A 16,310-nucleotide genomic window follows, 5' to 3' on the forward strand; every position below is an offset into this window, starting at 1 on the left:
TTTTAGATTTCATTTTAGTCTTTTAATTTTGCTTTTATTATTTCAGTTGATTAAGTTTTAGATTTATCCAATTAAGGTATTTCGGTTAACTTTTGTTAATTTTTTTTTTAAAAAAATATAGAACATATTTTTTCAATCATTAATTAAAATTTTTTAATTTAAAAAATTAAAAAAAAAATTTATAAGATTAAAAAATTAATCATAACATTTAATAAAAGTTGATGGAAAATTCTTAATTAAATAAACCTGAAAGTTAGATGTTTGAAACGAAGAAAAGCAAAATTAAAAAACTAATATGAAATTTAAAGAAATTTAGAGGGGAGATTTTTATTTTATTTTTTGACTTTGAAGTTTGTAGTATTGTTAGAGTTGGAGTTGTAGAGCGAGTGACTTGGATTGGGTACAGAGTACAGTTCAGTTAGATAAGATAAGATCAAATCCGCTCTTTTTCTTTTGATTCTCTTTGAACTCAATGGCATCGACATCGACATCGACATCGACGTCGACGTCGTGTCGGCTGAACGACGTCGTCGCAGCAAAGTCTCCTCCAAACTCCCCAAATTCCTCTTCCTCCACTCGCAAGGTCAGACACACTCTGCACCCTTTGCCTGCCTTCAATTCATAACATAATACACCTACTACTACTACTACTACTACTACTACTGCGCTACCTTTCAATTATGTTCAATGACACTTGTGTTCTCTTCATTATCCTATAATTTCGTTACTTCTTCTTGCTTCGGAAACTTTTTAGCATTTTACAACTTACACACCTAGTAAGGTAGCAGCAGACTCCCAAACGTCATTTTTTTTTTTTAAATTTTAATTTTATTAAAAAAAAAAAAACCTAGTTCAATCTGGTTTTAAACTCAATTTTGAAGTAGTTTAATTTTTTTTTTTTGCAATTATGGTTTTAAGGATGTCTAAATAAATATGGTTGAACAAGTTACAAATTTGTATGAGACTCTATGTATGTATAGTATAATTTTATTTTCAATTAAACGGTTGACTTAAGAAGGACTGTCTGTGGCGTAAGTAAAAGATAGATTTGCATAATGTTACAAAGAGTGGCCCCCTTATTTTTTTTGGTTTCAAACTCGTAAGTTTTATTTTGGGGTATCTAGAAAAAAGAGAAACCTAATAGGATTGGTAGTGGAGACCAAGATAGAACTTTTGCCACATTGAAATCTTACAATATCTAGGAGAAATTTAAATTTCCAAACGATTTGGAAGGTAGAAAACCAAAATTTAACACCTAGTTTCTTTGGTATGTACTATGTACTCTAAATTTTTTATATCAAATTCTTGTAGCTGTTTTGGGAAGATTTTGTAATGTAATATGGTGTATTTGAGATCTAACAATTTTTTAAAGATTAAACTGAAGTTAGAAAACTTTAATATGTGTTATTATAGCGCATTCCATTTTACACTTTAATGATTTATGTTCATTGTATTATTATATGTTAAAATCTTTTCATATTTTAAAAATGGACTCCATAGCTCCACCATGCACATGCAATTATTTGACTCAATTCAAATAGCGCATGATTTATATAAAACTTAACTTGCATTACTGCAGTTCCAATCTTGACTCACATTCTCGAGTCCAAGAATTTCTAATAGAGCATCTTAGATGGATTGTTTGATTCTAGTATTTCGCACACTCTTAAGTTTCTACAATAGACACAAAGGAACCACCCTCCAAGCTTTGGAGTTTCCGTGATGAACAGAGCTGAACTAGTATCCATTTATGCCCTGTGTTAATATATAGTACATGAAACTTTAATGCCTTACAGCATTGACTCCTGCATTTTGTCAGGCTTGCTATGCTGTTCTCCAGAGTTGGGTCTCACAGAAGTTTATAACTGGATGGTAATAAGCATAATAAGGGATCCATCCAATCTTTCGCGAACCTTTCTGTTTTCTTTTTAAAAATATATATATTAGTATATATATTGTTAATCTTTCTGAACAAACTTTGGGTTTGAATGGTGAACTTGTAGTGTGGTTCTCTTTCCTGTTGCTGTTACATTCTTCATCACATGGTGGTTCATTCAGTTTGTTGATGGTTTCTTCAGTCCAATATATGCCAGGCTTGGCATTGACTTATTTGGTAAGAGTTTAAAGCCCCAATTCAATAATTGTTTCTTGTGTTTGGGGCTTTGACGGTGAATCCTTATTGTTGTTGAATTGTTGTCTGCTTTTATCTGGACATTTTCCAGAGGGAAAAAAAAATTTGGTGTTGGAGACTGAATTTGTTTATGACACGCATATGATCAGCCCTCAGCATTCCTTTGAATAATAGAAAATGCTGCATTATTTTTTGGAAGTCTCTTATTAGTCAAAGTTGATATCCAATTGTTGACACGAGAGTGTCCAATAAAGAGCCAACAGACCCAATAACCCTTGTTGTCTTACAAGCCTACATAGAGGAATCTCGGTTTGGACTTGGAGGCCCAAATCTACCCCAATTATCCATAGCTGGTCCTACTAGTCAAAGCCCATTAAGGCTGGTCCTACAACACTTAATTGGTCAATCTTGATGACCCTATTGCGTTTATTTACTCAGTCTTGAAATATGCTGATTGTGGGAAATACCATATCATTTATTTTCATTCTTATTTTATATATATGTTAATGTAATTGGAATGGGAATTAGAGAAAGTGATTATTATTCAGAAATACTAGTGTTATACTCTGTCTCTCTTTGGTTTTATTAGTGGTGAGTGTATACAGCCCTATATCCTTTGTGATTTCCTTTGGGTGGTGAAATTTCCGTATCCCATTGGATTTTCCCTAGGTGGTGAGCTTCTTGTGTGTGGGTTCAATTTCTTGTTTTTCTTCCACCTTCTTTTCTAGTATCAATTCTTGTCATGGATAAAAAGGTATATAGACTGATTTAGTGCCCGTTTGGGATTTCTATAGAAGTAAATCCTTAGCTTTAGAGTTTTAGTAATAAAGAGCTTTAATTGATAGGTTTTTTAGTGTTTGGCAAATTACAATTATTAAGTTATTCACCAGTAGGGCAAAACTCCAAGTGGTTTCTTTTTGGTGGTGGAATTCAAACCTATTTACCTTATTCGATAACAAGAGAGTGAGACTTTACCAATTGAGGTAACTAAAACCTACAGGGTATTCCTTGATTATTCTTAAACAGTAGGCATCGGACTTGCAATATGTTTAATGGTATTTGGCTGTTGTGATAGACTAGTTGATTGATTTATATTGATGAAAAATGTTCAAACCTGTTTGACAATTAACCTCTTCCAGAAAAGAAATATTTCAAAATTACATTGAAATAAATTGAGAAATTCATAAGAAATTGCAAAATATTTTCATATGGGTGAAATTTTTTGAAATATATCTTAAGTTTCTTATGGTTTTAAACAAAAGGTCTTCCTATAATTAATAACATGATCACTTTTATCAAAATAATTCCTACTCTTTATTGTCCTAGTCTATATCTTAAATCCAAGTTTCAATTTTTGTTATATTTTCAGTTCATCCCCTCAACTCCCTCTGTTTTTTTGCCCTTAGATCTGCAGTTTTGATTTGAATAATGTTAGTGCCATATTTTACCAAACCAGTTAAATATTTCATTTCAGAGAGTTTCAAGTAATTGAATCTGCTATTCTGGCAGGTGGGGTTGTGTATTCGTGGTTTACTCCCCAGGGGTGGGTCCAAAAGGCCCTGTCTCTGTGAGGTTCCGCATCATAAAAAAAAAAAAAAAAGGTATTTAGGGTCCAAAAGGCCCTGTCTCTGTGAGGTTCCGCATCATAAAAAAAAAAAAAAGAAGGTATTTGACTCTACAATGATGTGGAAGATGTACTCATTGCATTTTTGGGCATATGAAATCTTTATTTAAAAGGTTGTACTAAGTGCAAAAGACTACTGTTTTTGCGAGGTCTAGGAGAGGTGGTTGGTAGGCAGCCTTATCCGCAATTATTGGAGAAGCTGATTCCCTTACTCAAACCCACCTGCATCCGGGAAAATTTCACTGCCTTATTTTCTCTTCATTGGTTAATGTGTTCTACTAGTCAATAAAATGTGGCATCTTCAATGTCACAGCTAGAACTATGAATACAGGGTGTGTTGTCATTTTTATGAGTTCAAGTGTCAATTTTTTCCCTTCTTGGTGGGTTTTATTTCTAGTGCAACAGTATTCTGATAGTGTCTCTTTAGTAGTTTTCTAAGAAATACCTAGAGGTCATCATAGGTAGTAGTGACAGGTACTTTATTTTGCTCTTGATGAGTCTATGCTGATTTGTAAAAGAAAGTTACTAGTCATTCTGTAATGTTATGTTCTCTTCCTCTGCCGGGGAGGTCTTATTTCCACTTGATACTCTATCAAGCCCTATACCAGGAAAGATTGCTCTAAATCTTATGAACTTGGTGTAGGTTGTTTCCTTTCTGCTTCATTATGTGACGTAATACTCTTTGTTTTCATTTAATTGATATTGATTAGCTTGATGCTTAAACAAGTCTAATATCTCACTGTATGGGAATCATCATTGAATACTTCTTGTTCTTGCAGGCCTTGGATTTATTACATCACTAATTTTCGTATTCTTTATTGGTATGTTTGCTTCATCATGGGTGGGTGCCACTGTTTTTTGGATTGGAGAATGGTTTATAAAAAGAATGCCCTTTGTTAAGCACATTTACTCGGCCTCCAAACAGATTAGTACTGCTATTTCTCCAGGTAATACAGTCATTTTTGGTCTAAAGATCCATTATTACCCTGATATTAATATCTTGTTGGAATTTAGAATCTATACACAATATATTATTAGGGTTACCACAGGTTCAATGACTTACACATCCCAAATTACTATCATGATAGAGATTGTAAACTTTACTTTCTCAAGATTGCACTCAGAATTTAGGTTTTTAGTTATTTTTCAATATTTTGTTATTTTCCCCCAGCCACTTTTTGAACAAGGACTTCCAGCCTGGGGAGTACCGTAGTGGGAGCGGGGGTGGTGAAGGTTTATTGTGTCTGATCTTACTTTCATGTGTTACTTATGGTCTTAAGGCTTGTCCAAAAATGCTAATTCTATAGGCTAAAAAGCCATATTTATCGGATATAGATAAGTGTGTATGAGATGAGTGCTCACCACACCACACCCCCCCACCCCCAAAACCAAATATACCAACACCACCGTATACACAACATTATCCACCACCACATACACAATCCCCACCACCACTTCCACCTTTCCATTCCTTTCCACCCCTTTACCCTTTGGTCCCTCCCACTTTCTACCATACCCAACACAACCACCCTTCTTCCCACATCATGCCTTTTTACCACAACCTTTCTACTGGCCTAATCATTTTGGTCAGGTTCTCCAACAATCCCATCCTGCTCCGGTTTCAATACCGCTATACACAGCTCCTTCTCCACCACTTAGCAAGCTTCCCCCACCCAAAGTTCCACATAATAGGCCTCCCCCACAAAATAACTTAAAACAGCTTCCCTCTCCTCCATCTTTTCAACCTGAGCCTAGCCCTCAATCTAGGTTGATAGAGAGGAATTCAGACTTCTTTTGTATCAATTCTAAGGTTTTTTCTTTAGTTTTTGTCGGTGGCAGAATAGATTCCTACGCTATTCATGGATGTCGGAGTAAGTGTCATGGCTCTATTCGGGTGGGAAGGTTGGGTTTGGATTGGATCATTGCTTGTTTAGCAGAATTACCTCTTTGGAATTTTAGCAAACAACACTTTTTCGAAAGAATGCAGGAGAATTCAAAAATCTTGCAGATAACCAGTTGATCAAATTTGGGCTCTTTGTTTGTGGAAATCTCTGTGTATCACAATGGTGCCTCATAAGGCCCAACCTGAAACCTTTTGTGAGTCTGGGTCCTCAATGAAGCAGCAAACCAACCATTACAGAGGACATGATGTGCCTCTCGTGTGAAGGGTGTGTGGGTTTGATAGCTTGGCCAAGCTGTTGGGAAGTTGGGGAAGGATCAGGCGTTGGCGACAGCAACGCGAGGCTGGAGTTTGTGCTTCTGAGCACCGGCATTGGTGTGGGTCTTATTTCTGAGGCTAATTTTGTTGGTTTAACTGATTTGGGCTTCCACGAAGCGGAGAAGCAGTCAGAAGTGATTCCGAGCCTCGATGCTGGTGTGGGTTTGACTTCCAAGGCTGATCTGCGTGCCGATGGTGGTTTTGTGGTCGTTCCACTTGTTATGGGTCTTCCGATGTCTTTTTTGGTCTTGGAGTTAGTTGAAATGCTCCGGCGACAACAATCGTTGGGTCTAAATCACTTCTCTCTTCTATCTGAGTTGGGTTATGACTCAAACGATGCCGTTGCACCTAGGCAGTTTTGGGAAGATCCTTTGTTGATAAAGAAGGGTTAGGAAACTTGCTCTTTGGCTATTGAACCTTTGGCTTTGTGGTATCCTAATGGAGGTTTAGATTTTGGTACTGAGGTGAGTGTTATTGATGGGTTTTCTTCAAAGGATGATTTGGAGCCTTCAGAATGGGTAAGAACGATGATCAAAGGTTTTGGTTCATATGTGGGGTTTCCTATTGCTTGCTGTGAGAGTCAATACATTGCTTTCTCCCAAAAACTTGAGAGGGTTTGGGAAAAACAAGTTGCCGCTGTCAGCACCCAGGGGGTAGGTAATTCAAATAAAAAAGGGATGCGGGAATTGAGAAATTTGGTTTTCACTATTGATTACGATGGACATTCTGTTTGGAATACCAGAGGTAGTGTGAAATCCTCTAGACTGGGAGTAGCTGTTTGTTCATAACTATGAAACTTTTGTCATGGAATGTGAGGGGTTTGAATAATCCTTATAAGAGGGACGCTGTAAGGAATTTAATTAAGGAGTGGAAATGTGATGTTTGTCTCCAAGAAACCAAACTAGACAATACTAGTTCTACCATTGTCAAAAGTCTATGGGGCAGCCCTTATATTGACTAGATAGTTTTCGATGCCATTCACACAGTTGGGGGGATACTGTTAATGTGGGACAAAGGGTTTTTGAGAAAGTTGAATGTGTGGTTGGTAGTTCTTTGGTTTCTGTTTTGTTAAATGGTGTGGTAGATGGCTTTGAATGGGTCTGTTCAGGGGTGTTTGGACCGAAAGATGATAGCCTTAGGGATCCGATGTGGGCAGAGATGTGGGCGGAGTTTGATAGTGAAAGCTCAATTAGTGTAGAAACACTAATGCTTGTTTAGACCCCCAATTTTAAATTACGGTTTAATTACTTTTACTTTAACTTAACTAAGTGTAGAATAAGAGTAAAAGATGCGCAATAAACCGGAGCACTACTCTAATGCATAAGCAAGTACAATAAGTGATAAATGTAAAGCTTAAAGAGTAGGGAAGAGAGATGCAAACACAAGATAACACCGAGACGTGTTATTGAAAAGGAGATCGAAGTACTTGGCGAAAAACCTCTTTGCGGCCCTCCAAGCCAAAATCGATCTACCAGTGAATAAGTTGGAGTACACAAATATCAAAAAGACCCTCCAAGCCTAATTTACCTAATGTACTTGATCCCTCCAAGCTCTAGCTACAAATAGACTTCTCGGAGTCTTGTTTTCATTAGTTATCCGGATCTCGCAATTCCGCCCGATTGTATCTGCTACTCAATAGCTTCTTCTAATGCTTCCCATAAGCACCAAAACTTCTCTCAACACTCAGAATGGGTGAGGTAAGTGTTTGGGCTAAGAACCCTTCAAGGATGTGTAGATGGAGAGGTAGGAGTAAATGGAAACTCTAGAGAAATGATGTAGAGGATTGTGGGTAAACAATCTCTAACTCTCAAGTGTTTGGCTAGGGTTTTCTCTCTCAAAAGTTTCTTCTCAATACTCCTTGTTTTTCTTATATTTCGTGGGTAATGAGAGTTTATATAGTGTCAGTAAAGGTATGAGAAAAGGTACACTCAAAAGTAATCAGGCAGAGAGTTTCGCGGGTCACTTGCAACTTGGCCTAAGTTGCGAATGACTCGCGAAATCTAATTTGTCAAAGACTTTTCAAATTTTAGCACGTGCTTCTCACGTAGCCTGTTTCGCGGGTCAACACTCACGAGCCAGTCACGAGCTAGTCGTGAAATCATCATCTTCACATAATCTTCACCAAACTTTCACATACAACCCTTACATTAAATACACAAAAATACAAGGAAATGATTGAACAAAATTACAATTAAATTTGACACGAAATTTAAGATGACATAAAACATAGTTGTAAATCACAGCTTTACATATAGTATGAGATCACAGTGGACTTTGGCTTGATGTTTGTTTGGTCACTTTAATATTATCAGGTATTTGACAGAGAGACTTGGGTGTACTTCGTTTAGCCCAGCCATGTTTAAATTTTTGGATTTTATTGAGAAGCATCTTATGGTGGATTTGCCTTTGGTGGGAGGTGAGTATACTTGATTTCATGATTCTGACAATCCTTCCATGTCTAGAATTGATGGAGTGTTGGTGTCAGTGGGCTGGGTGGAGCATTTCTTAGATTTGACCCAAAGATACTCCCCTTGGGTGGCATTAGACCATTGCCCTCTTCTTTTGGAAGCAATGGAGAAAAGTTCCTTTAAATTTGAAAATGTGGCTAAAAGTGGAGGGTTTTGTGGAGATGATTCGTCTTTGGTGGAATAGTTATCACTTTATGGGGCCCCCTAGTTATGTCTTAGCTTGTAAGTTGAAGGCTTTGAAAGGGGATTTGAAATATTCGAACAAGCATGTTTTTGGGGATGTGTCTTTTAGGAAAAAAATGCATGTTGATTGAGCTTTTAGATCTTGATGTGGAAGAAGGGATGCAGCTTTTGAGCCAGGAGGACCGAGATAGAAGGGTTGTGATTAAATCTGATATTGATTTTTTGGCGTCGTCTAAGGCTCTATTCATTAAAGAAGGGGATAATAATACTCGTATTTTCCATAGACTTGCAAATTCTCATAAATGAACTAATCATATTAGGGGTGTGGAAGTTGAGGGCACCCTTTATGAGGGTGATGAAGATATCCCTAATTAGGTGGTGGATTTTTATAAGAAGTTGTATCAGGGGCCGGAATCTTGGAGGCCTACTGTTGATGGCTTAGATTTTGGTAGTTCAGATGAGATTGAGACTCTTTTTTTAGAGGAGGAGATTCTTGAGTCTCTTAAGGAGGTTGAATGTGACAAGGCCCCTGATCCTGGTGGATTTACTACGGCATTTTTCCAAAAATGTTGGATTGTGCTAGAAGGGGACATCATGGATTTTTTTTTTTTTTTTAGATTTCCATAGTCAGTGTGTTTTTGAAAAATCTCTTAATGTCACTTTTCTAAGTTTGATTCCCAAGAAGACTAAAGCTATCAATATTAAAGACTTATGCCCTATTACTCTTGTGGGTAGTCTATATAAACTTTTGTCTAAGTTGTTGGCGCATAGCCTTAGAAGTGTTCTAGATAAACTCATTTTTGATTCTTAGAATTCTTTTGTTGGAGGAAGATAGATTCTTGATTCAGTTTTGATTGCAAATGAATGCTTAGATAGCAGATTGAAGAGTAGTGTTCCCAGTGTGATTGTTAAGTTGGATATTGAGAAGGCTTATGATCATGTGAACTGAAATACCTTATTTTATCCTTATGGAGAGGATGGGTTTTGGGGCAAAGTGGGGGAGATGGATGAAAGCATTTTTTATTACAGTTCGGTTTTTATTTCTTGTTAATGGTTGCCTTGCTGGCTTTTTTGGTAGTTCTCGTGGTCCCTATCAAGGGGATCCCTTGTCTCCATTCTTATTCCTTTTGGTTATGGAGGTGTTGAGTAGGTTGTTGAAGAGAACGGAAGAGGCTGGTTTTCAAGTGGTTTTCAAGTGGGATGAGTGCAAGGGGGTATAAATATTTCTCACATTCTTTTTACTGATGACACTATCTTATTTTGTGATGCTTCAAGGGAACAACTTTTATACATATAGATGGTATTGATTTTCTTTGAAGCTATTATGGGCTTGAAAGTCAATGTTGGAAGGGTGAGATTGTTCCAGTAGGTGAGGTAAAGAATCTGAATGCTATGGCTCGTGTTTTATGTTGTAAGTTGGATAGCTTGCCTATGATTTACTTGGGTATGCCTCTTGGGGCCTATTATAAGGATTCACAGATTTGGAATCCTATTATAGAAAAGATGGAGAGGAGATTGTCTGGTTGGAAACGTCTTTATTTGTCAAAGGGTGGTAAACTCACTCTTTTAAAAAGTACTTTATCGAGCCTTCCTACCTATTTTCTATCTTTGTTCACTATTCCTCAAGCTATGGCGGTTAGACTAGGAAGGATTCAAAGGAATTTTTTTGGGGGGCTTTTGAGGTTTTTAAATATCCTTTAGTGGCTTAGGAAGACGTTTGTTAGCCAATGGAGGTAGGTTGGTTGGGGATCCTAATGGATTGGGTTGTTTAACCAAGGTTTACTTGGAAAGTGGTTGTGGTGCTTTGGGAAGGAAAGTAGCCGTTTATGGCATCAAGTTATAGTAACGAAATATGAAGTGGCTAGAGGAGGTTGGTGTACTAGAGGTGTAAGAGGATCACATGGGCGTGGGATGTGCAAGGGTATTAGCACAGTTGCAAAGAGGTTTTTTGGACAGATAGTGTATGTTGTAGGGGTGGGCCACCATATTCGTTTCTGGCATGACCCATGGAGTGGACATATACCTCTAAAGAGTCTTTTTCCAAATCAGTATGCTTGTTCTCAGTCCAAAGAAGCTTGGATTTCTGACTTAATTGTTTTTGCATCCGAAGGAGGAGAAATGAGTTGGAATCTACAATTCTGGAGAGCTCCTCATGATTGGAGTTGGAGGTTGTTGATTCTCTTTTTGAGCTTCTTTACTCCTGTATGTCGAGAGGTGGGGGGGAGGATAAGCTATCTTGGAAGTTGACTCTAAATGGTGTGTTTGATGTGCGCTCCTTTTATAATTTGTTGTTTGGTGATTTAACTGTTATTTTTCCTTGGAAGAGCATTCGGTATGTAAAGGTGCCGAAAATGGTGTCATTCTTTTTATGGAGAGCAGCCAAGGATGGGATACTTACTATTGATAATCTTGTTAAGAGAGGTCAATCCCTTGTTAATTGGTGTTGCATGTGTCATTGTGATGGGGAATCTATTGACCATCTCTTACTTCATTGTAAGTTGGCTTATGCTCTATGGTGTGAAGTTTTTCATGTGTTTGGAGTACATTGGGTAATGCCGAAGACAGTTATATCTCTTCTTTTTGCTTGGGAGAATTGGTTTGGGAAGCATCAGTCAACTATCTAGAATATGATACCAGGTTGTCTACTGTGGTTAGTTTGGCAGGAAGGAAATAACTGAATCTTTGAAGATAATGAGCGATCTTTAGATCGGTTAAAACATCTTCTTTTTGGTACATTATTTCAGTGGGCTTGTATTTGGGGTCTTACACAATGTATTTCAATTCCTGCTTTCTACAATTTGTTAGCTGTTAGCTCTAGCTCTTGAGTTTTATGTTTCTTCATGTCCAGAGTGTTCATCATCATGAACACGATGTTCATTTTTTTAATAAAAGTTCTATTACCTATCAAAAAAAAGTGTTTAGATGCATCTTTAGATAGATTCTAAGCTTTTTCTAATAAGCATGGTCATTGATTAATTTTGTGGTTAAAAAAAAGATACTTCCGAATGCCATAAAATTGTGATGCTAATGGTTCCCATTGATGACAAGATTAGTAGAAGTTTGACTAGAGCTATTGCCAATTGCTTCTCTTTTTTGCTGAATTATTAGTTTATTACCAGTGGTCTTCTAAGCAAGTGGCATACCCTTCCCCTTAAATGTGAGGTCAAAATTTTAATCCTGTTTATACAATTTTCAGAATTATGTTTATTTGGAGAGAGCATGAATGAAGTGTTGTTACTAAAGCCAATAGAAAAATAATGTTGACCAAGATCATCAGCTATTGCTGGCAGGCAATGTGGAATTGCCAATGGTCTTTGAGTTATCTTTAATATCTTTTGTAGATTGCTTCACCTAAATAGTTCTATAGGCTTTCAACTTTGGCTGATTTTTGCACCAGGAGTCTTGTGTGTTTGTTTTTCCAGAAGATAGGGAAGGAGCCTTACATTTCACATAAAATATTTCAGTCAGGTTTTATGTATAAGTCAGTTTTGTAAGTTCTCAAAAGTTGATATACATAGTGGGCTTAACAAATGATTTTAATTTATTAGTTATATTGGACTTTGTTATGCTATGATCCAGTTTGTTATTTTTGTACATACATTGCATGTTGAATCATGATTTCATGAGTGAATTTCTCTTAATTATCACTGTGGTGCATCAGCTGTTTCGACTAGCATCCATTACATGGAATTGATTCAGTGCATATTTATAATATGGTATGCTGATAGAGTAAAAAATTATTGTCCTTTTACAGATCAAAATACCACAGCTTTTAAAGAGGTTGCAATCATCCGTCATCCTCGTGTTGGTGAATATGCAATTGGTTTTATCACATCCTCTGTAGTCCTTCAGGTAGATACATCACGTCCAATCTAATAGAAGCTGTGTAATGTGTTTTCTAGATAGTTTTTCCGAAGTTTTTACGAGAGCCACCTTGTTATTATATATATAAATATATGTTAGTCTGTTTTGATCTATGTTGAGATTTCCATCTTCTGACTCAGGCTGCTTTTCCTTGTTCCCATATAACATATAAGAAATAAACCTTTAAGGGTCCAACTTCAAAGTACTACTTGCTTCAGGACATGGTTTCAGTTGCAGTTGGACATGACGCTAGTGATCTATTGCCTGATTTCCTTTCAATAATAAATTGATGGCTACTCTGTAAAAGTAGAAACATACCATCTTTTAAGGGGAGGAAAAGATGGATCCTTGCACAAATACTTCACTTTTTTTGGCCCCACTTATGTACTCGTACATTCTTTTTCCATCAAAGATGTTTTCTATCCTTCCATGCCACCTCTTAATTTCAACCCACAATCACTACCCCCAAACCTTCCAAAGCTTGCATAACCAATGTTCTGCCGATAACCCAACATCTTCAACTGCCCCAAATCAGTCACCATCCACTGCCAATTGGACCACAAGTCCATGGCTTCCCTACAACTTAAACCAATCTATCACACCACCACAGCAATGGCACATGCATAACCAACCAGATTTTGTCAAAACATTAGGCCCTCACCCACCCCGACCAACTTCACCTAACTTGAATTTTGTGCATCCTGGCTACAGTAACCAGTTTCCACTTCCACATCTTCCCCCTTCCAACTCAAATCCACCACCAAAACAACAAAGTCCATCACCAATGAAAAAACTTCGAGACATGCATTAGGTTGGATGGACATTGTTGAGAATAGACTTGAAAATTCTCAAACTTTGTTCGTCGGTGGTAGAGCAAATTCATATAGTATTTGATAGAAATATGGCAATAGGATTGTTGGATCTTTTGAATTGGATTTGAGGGTCTAAGGTGGATGGTGGACAAAGCAGATGAAACAAATTTATTTTGCTTTTTGGGCATGGGGTCATACACTTGATACAATGCAAGAATGCTAGAATAAGATGGGGGATTTCTTGATGAGCTAGAATTCCACAATGGCCTAGGAAAGGAGTGGTGTGTATTCCTGAAGGAATGAAGTTTAGGGGTTGGTTGGAATCTCTGTCTTCTATCTGAACCCAATTTTTCCAGGCAAGTGGGGGGCATTTTGAGAATAATACGGGGGAGAGGATTTCTAATCAAGGATGTAAGAACTTTGAACTGGGGTGATGGAGGTGATAAGAAAATTAAGACAAGAGAGGCTTGAGAACAAGCTAAAGGGGAGGCAGCTGAAGCAGCAGAGGAGGCTGTCCTGCACTTTTTTGTAGAATTGAAACCACTCTAATTTACTATATAAGCTCAGCGAAAAGAATGTTTTTTGATACGCCTAGGACATGGATTCTTTGTGAATCAACAGAGCGTTCTTGGCTCAGCATTTTGGGACATAGGGCTATGGCGCTACTACAGTGATTCGCTAACTTGAAGCGCCTCAGTATGAGAATCTAGCATTGCTAATGCATGGTCACCAAAGAAGCCCTAAGAAGCATCAAACATTTCCGATGAGACCCATCATGCAATTCTTAGATGGCAAGTACTAGTTCTCTCTAGAAAAATTTGAGATTCTGTACGTGTCTCAGTGAGTGCTTTCTAAGAAGGGCTTGGCTTGGATTTTTCTCCCAATCCCAATATGGAAAAGGAAAATTTTCTGCAACAATTGCAATTGAAGAAGGCAGTGAATACTTATTCAATGAGGGAAACTTATAGGAGACCACATCAATAAAAGTATCCCAAAACTTCTCTAAAACATTGTGAATCATGGTAGAAGGTGGAGGTAAAATGGAGGTGTTCTACTATTCTGGGGTGACTTTAATAAAAAGGCTGATGCCCAATGGGTGATTAAAGTTGAGTCCAATCCAAGGATCCCCCTAACATACATTTGGAAAGAGGCTCATCTTCGAATACCCAACCCAACCCAATGGGCGACTCAGAAGAGGAGGCATAGGATGAGGAGATATGGGTTGGTGAGGGTCAAGCCCAAATGGAGAGTATGGCATTACCCCTTCGTCTTAATAAGGCGAGACCACTGCGGTGAGAAATTACAGGCCACAATGAGGTTACCACATGACTGTCTGAAGTCAAGGATTGATTCATTGGTCTCAATACGCGACTTGTAACTATATTTTTTTACTCCACCGGCATAGAATTGGCCAATTGAGGATGGGAAGTAATGATAGAATTCAAAATGGGGTCACAACATGCTGCCTGTCTACCAAAGCTAGAGTAAATGGAGAGTCTTGTCAGGAGGCAGTGTTTTCTTACTGGATTTTGTCAAGCAACTGCGTATTCCATTTTTTGGTATGGATTGGTGTAAAATTGGGGATGTGTGGGGATTGGACTACATAGAATGTTAGAATTGCTCATAGATGTGGTTTGTGAAAAGAGTATAAGAGTAGGTGGGATAGTTATGCATGTTATATTATTTGTGTGGCTGAGGATGGAACTAAGGTTAGATTCTGGCATGATATTTGTTGTGGTGATATTCCACTGAAAGAGTTGTATCCAAGTTTGTACTCACTTGTGGTTGATAAAGATGTATTAGATTATTCTTTGGAATGATTGTTTGGAGGGACTCCATCATGGAATATCAAATGTGTTTGTGGCTTTAATGATTTGGAAGTCAATTGATTTCTTTTTGAAAGATCACAGGGTTGAGTATGGGAATCAGCCTTTTCCAAAAAACAAAAGGGATGGGGGTAAGGCTGTCTATCATTCACGTCTTTAGACCCCATAAAAGTGGGAGTTTTGTGCATTGAGTATGACTTTTATTCCACTATTCCTGCTGGTTCCCAAGATCAATTGAAGTGAAGACCGAAAGGTAATGGTAAGATTGGTGTAAAGTCCTATTATGAGGCTCTAAGTAGTTCCAATGATGCAAGATTTCCATGGAACAATATTTTGGTGCACTAAGGTACCAAAGAGAGTCGCTTAGTTCATTTGGATAACAGTCTTAGTGAAGAATCTAGTTTAGACAGGTATCACTTTGGTAAATCAGTATTGCAGATGCAGATTATTTTGTGAAACAGTGGACCATTTGCTAAGTCATAGTTCAATTGGTAGTGAATTTTGGGCTTACATTTTTGTTATATTCAGGTTGCAATGGATGATGTCTAAACTTACAAGTAAATTTAAACTCCTAAGAAATATACCATTAAAAAGTTGTTTCCTGTTTGAAATTTTCATGCATGCTTAACAGTTTTGGAGAATTTGCCATGTCTTGATGGTCCTCATTGTGGAAACAATGAATGAGTTGATAATTAGTATCATTGGCCATAGTAAAGTTGTGCTAGTATTACTATTCAAACCTAGCCTGTTAATTAGGATGGCAAAGTATTGTTCCCAGGCTTATCAGAGAAAATGGTGTTATATTGCCATAGTATTTTATTATTATCTACTTTTTTGCATTCAATGGTCAAAACTCACTTTGGATATAAAACTTTTGAGTATTTAGAGATGCTTTTGTTATTCCCAATTCTATTGGATCTGATCTTTGATTGTTGGTTCTAGAGAGATGAAGGAGATGTGGAGTTATGCAGTGTCTATGTCCCAACAAATCATCTATATATTGGTGATGTTTTTCTGGTCAATTCTGAAGAGATCATACGGCCGAATTTGTCTATTCGAGAATGCATAGGTATGATTTCCCTTTTCTGCACATCAACCATGGATTCTGATTATGTATTCATGTTCATAGCAGTGTGTCCCTGTATACTATATATTTTTGGCAACATAAAGGATAGCTTTCTTTA

At 37.3% G+C, this 16,310-nt stretch overlaps 1 protein-coding gene across 1 annotated transcript in view; it reads left to right on the top strand.

Annotated features, from left to right (window-relative positions):
* Window positions 1–351: 351 nt before the first annotated feature.
* LOC112008642 (protein LIKE COV 2) overlaps window positions 352–16,310 on the top strand; it is a 16,983-nt gene continuing 1,024 nt past the window's right edge. Inside the window, exons 1-6 of the mRNA XM_065767835.1 lie at window positions 352–583; window positions 1,820–1,872; window positions 2,004–2,113; window positions 4,535–4,702; window positions 12,379–12,476; window positions 16,069–16,195. Of these exons, the coding sequence (XP_065623907.1) occupies window positions 473–583; window positions 1,820–1,872; window positions 2,004–2,113; window positions 4,535–4,702; window positions 12,379–12,476; window positions 16,069–16,195 (667 nt within the window). The 5' untranslated portion in view covers window positions 352–472. The remainder of the gene's footprint in view (window positions 584–1,819; window positions 1,873–2,003; window positions 2,114–4,534; window positions 4,703–12,378; window positions 12,477–16,068; window positions 16,196–16,310) is intronic.

This window comes from Quercus suber, unplaced genomic scaffold (genome assembly GCF_002906115.3).
Source record: "Quercus suber isolate HL8 unplaced genomic scaffold, Cork oak 2.0 scaffold_853, whole genome shotgun sequence".
Taxonomy (NCBI): domain Eukaryota; kingdom Viridiplantae; phylum Streptophyta; class Magnoliopsida; order Fagales; family Fagaceae; genus Quercus; species Quercus suber.